The sequence below is a fragment of the Triticum dicoccoides genome, chromosome 4A (genome assembly GCF_002162155.2).
Source record: "Triticum dicoccoides isolate Atlit2015 ecotype Zavitan chromosome 4A, WEW_v2.0, whole genome shotgun sequence".
Taxonomy (NCBI): Eukaryota; Viridiplantae; Streptophyta; class Magnoliopsida; order Poales; family Poaceae; genus Triticum; species Triticum dicoccoides.
The window spans coordinates 519,697,811-519,703,955 of record NC_041386.1 but is presented as its reverse complement, the minus strand read 5'-3'; the positions used below and the strand labels follow the sequence as shown (position 1 = coordinate 519,703,955).

Below are 6,145 nucleotides of genomic sequence, written 5' to 3'. Positions count from 1 at the left end.
AAAATACAAAATTGGTGGTGTGAACCAATTAGACTTTAGACTCTTTTTTAAGGCATCCGCGGTGCTAGAAAAAGACGATCTTTTGTCACGTCTTGTTGCACCTGTTTTATTTAGTGAACATGCATGTGATCGAAGATGGGACGTGGAGGAAAAAAATGGTGCTAGCTTAGACGTGAGAGGAATCATCCACAACAGAAAAATCATATCATGGTCCTTATCATTATATCTAACAAACAAGAGTAATGTTTATCTCATCTTAGTAGTGCTACTTTTTCGCTGGGCTCATCAACGGCAATGGGTGACTCAGGAACCTGGAGTCACGCAATTGCATTTGCCCTAGCTAACTAACATCCACTATAAATAAGGCAACATGCAAGCCCTCCGATTGCTCACTCCGTCACGTCCCGCGGGTCAGAGCGCATCTACACGTACGCCCGGCCTCCTCTTCAAGTGACGCGAGTATAACTAGCCACCCATAGCGTGGACGCGGAAACTTTCCAAGGTGCGCAACGGCCTCTGCCCCGATCCCGGAGCAGAGCAACAGATAGAACCTTTCCTTCCTCTCCCGAGATCGATCGACGCCGGTAAGATGCTGCCGTACGCGACGGCCGGCGAGGCGGAGGCGGCGCTCGGCCGCGCCCTGACGTGGGCGGAGGCCGCGTGGCTCCGCTACTCGGCGTCGGTGCCGGACCGCTACCTTCACTGGCCCAACATCGCCATCACATTGGTCGTCTACACGCTGGCGCCGCTGCCCCTCGCCCTCTTCGACCTCGCCGCGCCGGCCGCCGCCGCACCGTACAAGCTGCAGCCCAAGGTGCAGCACCCGCCGGCCACCTTCTTCCGCTGCTACATGGACGCCGTTCGGGTCTCGCTGCTCATCATCGGACCATACCAACTCATCTCGTATCCTGCCGCCAAGGTCTACTACACCTCTTGCATTGTGACTTACTGGTTATAATTAGGAAATTAGGTTTTTTGTTCATGAAAAAAAAACATAAAAATGAAACTGGAGTAATGACTTAGATCTCGCCTACTATTACCGAGTTAGAAGATGGAAACTGCATGTGAACGTTGGAATCTTTGAGTAGACACTTAATTTTCAATCGAAACTTCTGGACCTGAATTTAGATTGAAAAACAAATCACTAGATAAATACTGTGCACTAGCCTGTTATTAATTAGTAAAGATTCATGCTCTATATGGCGTTGATGTAGATTATTATAATCTCGTGTGACTGACCAATTTTTGTATGTTCTACTGTTTGCTAACAATTTTTTCCCTATTTCTGTCGCTATTTGTACGCAGAAGAGTGTAAAATAAGTCCAGTACAGCACAGTTCAGCAACTGCAAGCTGAGCCTCGTTGGATAAAGGTTCAGAGACGTAACTTAGGTCTTTTATCTGGATGAGTATTAGCTACCTAAAATTGATAGATATATAAAACATACATGGACATGGTGCATAGAAATTTGAACTGATGTAGATGTAACTATTTAGAAATCCAATGACTGAAAAACACTAAGAGTAAGAACATGAGAAGAATCATTCGCAAAAAAAAAACATGCGAAGTAACTAGGAAAGCACCTATATATGCCATAAGAAATTTAAGTGCCTAGAGAACAAACTTCCAAGAAAACAACTCAGTTTCTATATTGTGTGTTTGTTAGATAATGGACATACGGACGGGACTTCCATTGCCGTCAATGGGGGAGATAGCGGCACAACTGACGGTATACTTCTTGGTGGAAGACTATCTGAACTACTGGCTCCATCGGCTGTTGCACACAAAATGGGGCTACGAAAAGATCCACCATGTTCACCATGAGTTCACGGCACCTATGGCGTATGCCGCATGGTATGGACACTGGGCTGAGATGCTCATCCTTGCCGTGCCCTCCTTGGCTGGCCCTGCTCTCGTCCCATGCCATGTTACCACGCTGTGGATTTGGTTTGCTGCACGTTTGGTTGAGAGCCTCAACATACATAGCGGGTAACATCACTTCACTCCATCTAACGGGCTTTTTTTCTTCTTGAATTCAGATATCTGACTTGTTTCATTTCTAAACATATTGAGACCAATCAAATTAACTATAAACATGTTCTTTTGTGACCGGAGAAAAAACAAGCTTTGCAACATGTGTCTTGTATAATAATTCTTTGACTACAGATTTAAGTTGCCATTCAACGCTGAGAAGTATATACCGTTCTATGGAGGGGCGGAGCACCATGACTACCATCACTACATAGGAGGACAGAGCAAGAGCAACTTCGCTCCTGTTTTCACCTACTGTGATTATATTTATGGAACGGACAAGGTATCTAGAGTTCTGCTATCTTACACTTGAATGATTTAAAACCATATGAATTAAGAACTGATGGCAGGTCACTAAGTCATCTTTCGATCTTTTTTTAGGGCTACAGATATCACAAGGCAACTTTGGCAAAGGTAAGCTTCTACCAATCTTTTTTTTAAGAAGCGTCTTTTCAACAATCAACATTATCTATGCTTAAGCATAATAATATTTCACGCCAACTGTTACAATAATAGTGTGATATGCTGGCTCTTTTTCCTTGAAAACTTGTCCACTTCCTAGGGCAACTTGTCCACTTCCTAGGGCGTGGCATCTTGGTTCTCTGCTAAAGAACATTATTTGACTCCCACCAACCATAGGTTGGATAGATTGATTTTGGATTTCCACTATGATTATTATTTTCCTGTACTTGTGAACAATTCCTGATATTTTTCCTTAAGAAATAAGTTTAAAATTATTCATGTTGGTGGGATGGACTCCCTCCCTTCACAAATATAAGATGGCCTAATTTTTTGTGAATCGGATGTATATAAATACATTTTAGTGTGTGTGTTCATTCATTTTAGTCCATATGTAGTCCATATTGAGATTTCCAAACCATCTTATATTTGTAAATGGAGGGAGTATATAATACATACACGCACCCATACTCTTAATTATCAGTTAGCTATAGGGAAAGTTTATAAGTTTATATTGTCAATTCTTATTCTCTTAAACTGTAATATGACTCAATACATAGGGAAACAAAAATGAAGGTATTTATTTTACAGACTACCTGCATCCTAGGATTTGTTGAGGAGGCAAACATCTGGTATTATCTTAACTTTGTTTGTTTTTGTATCATTGCATCGAACAGCTGAAGGAGTTGGCAGGCAGCGACGTTCAGAAAGGAGTCGACAATGGATTCAACAATGGAAAGCAGGACTAGAGAGAGGTTGGCTTCAGAGGACTCATGGTCATACAAATCCTATCACTAATTCAAGTGGTCTCCGGATATATATCCCCATGATGGAGTACACTAGCATAAATAATTGTTCTATGCCAATCATCAACGTTGAGTGGCTCGTGAACCACCGGCAGAGTCGTTCCAAGTGTTAATTATTTCCAGTTCTCCATTCGTACACATAGCTCCACTACTTCTCTATTATCGAATGTAATAATGATGCTTAGTTCGTGATATGCTTGAAAGTGTGCTTCTTTGCATACTACGTGACATGTCTCTAGCAAGCAGGCATGTGGGAACCGTCAAATATGGAGACAATAGTCGAGAGCATTTGCGTTTGTACTTCCAATATCAGATGTTGTACATAATTGGACAATCTATCTTTTTCCCTATATTTACGATATATGTTGTCTTTCGGTGATCAGTATTTTTTTGTGAGGTTTTCTTTTGGGGGAATTTTCGATGAGCAATATGAGTATGAGACTACAAAATTCTAGAGGATCACCTTGGCAATCTTGTTAGTTAGAATTGATGTGTTTGGTTTTAGCCTAACTTCTACGACAAAATAGTTGACTAGCCAAAATTTTGATGGAACTTTTGCTTGCCTTTGAATTGGTCAACAACGGCTAGAAGAAAAATAGAATGGGTACAAAAACATTGGTAGCTATCCAAACATAGACCAATTTTTTTTTTGTCATGTCCAGAAAGTTGATAGGGCGTGAGTGTTGGCCACCATCCAAACATACCCAAACTGTGCAGGTAAGTATTATTCCTCGATCGCCAGAGAAATCTCCAGAAAGCATTCATGCAAGGATGTTTTTCAGCTTCTTCGTTCTATGGGCTCTTATCTATCGTGCCGCTTGTGCTTTCTCTATAAAGTGGGGTGATATGCCCATTTCGTATATATCACGTCACTTTTGCAGTGTTTTACACCTGACAGAGATCAAATCACTACAAGGTCCACGATGGCGACTGCAAACTATGTCTTGTAAATAAAAGGAAAGAACATCCAAATTTACGAGAAGATACAATTAGCAAAATGTTAGCCCAGGGATTGTCGCTTTGTACGGTAACGACTATCCGTGGACCAGAGGGGATAGATTTCCCCAGTTACTTGTAACATGTGGAAGAGTGGATAGAGCCCTGCCCGTAGTGGGCGGAACCCATGTTAGTATATTTCTTATCATGAACGTGACATCGCATCGCAAACCAGAAGACGAAAGCTCGGGAAAACGACAACTCAAAAGTTAGCCAGGCCTTAGCAAGTATCGTGGATCCAATTGTTGCTTTTCCTTCTCTTAATTTCCTTTTATTGCCGTTCCTAACAGAAAAAGGTAATCATATTGATAGGGATAAACGATGTCTTCTCTTACGCAAGGTGGTTAGTAGTTCTAGTGCAGTTCATCCACATGGACAAGTGTTCCTTTTGGTAACTTCTAGAAATGTTCCACTTTTAGTCCTAGTGCGAGAATGATTCTCGATAGATAGGCTAAACGTATGTGATTTGTTACGTATCCCTTTTGTTTTCAATTCTAATATGTTTTGAATATATCAATATGGACTACATACGAATTGAAATGAGTGAACAAACACATCAAAACACGTCTATATATATTTGATTAAGAAAAAGTAAGAATATCTTATAATTCGAAACGGAGAGAGTACTCGGGAAATACAATGAAACTTGTTAAGGCATCTCCAAAGGCAACCCGAAAAAACCTCCCACATTCATCCACAGACAGGGGACCAGTCTGCGAACACAGATGCGGGAGGACGTCATCCAATGCTAGCTGCATACATTTTCACAACAATTCAAATCAACCGGGTGAAATTCGTGCAAACACGATGAATTTTGATATAAACACATCGGATTTCATTGAACGTAGGATAATTTGCTTATAAAACTGGACGATATTTCGTCCAGTGAACTAAAACCCTAAACCATCCTATACTTTACGGTGACCTCGTAGCCAATGCCAGGCTGGCCGGCTCCTCCTCCTCCCTCATTGTCGCCCGACCCGCCGTTGGAGTTGGAGTCGTTGGGTTTGGGGCTGCGGAAGGTGGTCGCGCCGCGACAGGGCTTCCTGGCGGCCGCCTGACGCTTGCCGATGATCCTCTCCGCTTCCTCTTGCACCGTGCGCAGTGCGCCCGCGGCCACCGATAACGTGGGTTGGGGGAGAGAGCGGCGGTCGTTGAAGGCGTCGTCGTTGGCGACGGCGGCGATCTCGACGAGGGACCATTCCTTGCCGTACTTGGCCATATCCCCATCGAGGCAGCGGAGACGGTGCTTGGCCGTCTTCGACGTCGCCACGGAGCGGTCTAGGGCCTAGGCGTGCGCCAGGTATAGGTCCGTCGCGATGTGTGGGAGCGGGACGTCGGAGTCCGAGAACTGGGATCGGCGCGCGGCATTGCGCCAGTCCCGCCGGAGCTGCTCCCGGTAGGCGTACTCCTACGCCGTCATGGCGCTCCGGGACGATGACGACGAGGAGCCGCCGCAGAGGTAGTGTTGAATGCACCCGCGCGCCTTGGGCAGGGCGGCGGCGGAGAGCATGGAGGGGATGCCGGCTCCAGCTTCACGAGGAGGAGTGCCCCCAGGTGGCGGGGCCGGGCTGTTGGTGTGGACAACGGAGCGATGGAGCATCAGCTCCATTTCCTCCTCGAACTCCGCATCGGGGCCGGCGTAGACATGGCCCGGCACCGCTGGCGTGGACTGCGGCGGCTGCTGGTCCTCCTGGTCGGCGGAGGAGATGACGATCTCCACCCACGTCGAGTCGCCGCCTGCCAACGAGAACGACGGCCCCGGAGGTCGAGGGCGGCGTCTCCACGAGCCGCCAAATCCCGCTCCAGAACCGCTTGCCGGCGCCAGTGCACAGGACTTGCCCATCGTCGGAG

General features: G+C 45.5%; 1 protein-coding gene across 1 annotated transcript; it reads left to right on the top strand.

Moving 5' to 3' along the window:
- The first annotated feature begins 375 nt into the window (after nucleotides 1-375).
- Nucleotides 376-3,677, top strand: LOC119286504 (very-long-chain aldehyde decarbonylase GL1-10-like). Its single transcript, XM_037565882.1, has 5 exons — nucleotides 376-919; nucleotides 1,666-1,988; nucleotides 2,166-2,313; nucleotides 2,412-2,444; nucleotides 3,167-3,677. Exons 1-5 carry the CDS (start codon nucleotides 590-592, stop codon nucleotides 3,236-3,238), a joined length of 906 nt encoding a protein of 301 aa, XP_037421779.1. The 5' UTR covers nucleotides 376-589; the 3' UTR covers nucleotides 3,239-3,677.
- Nucleotides 3,678-6,145: the final 2,468 nt, after the last annotated feature.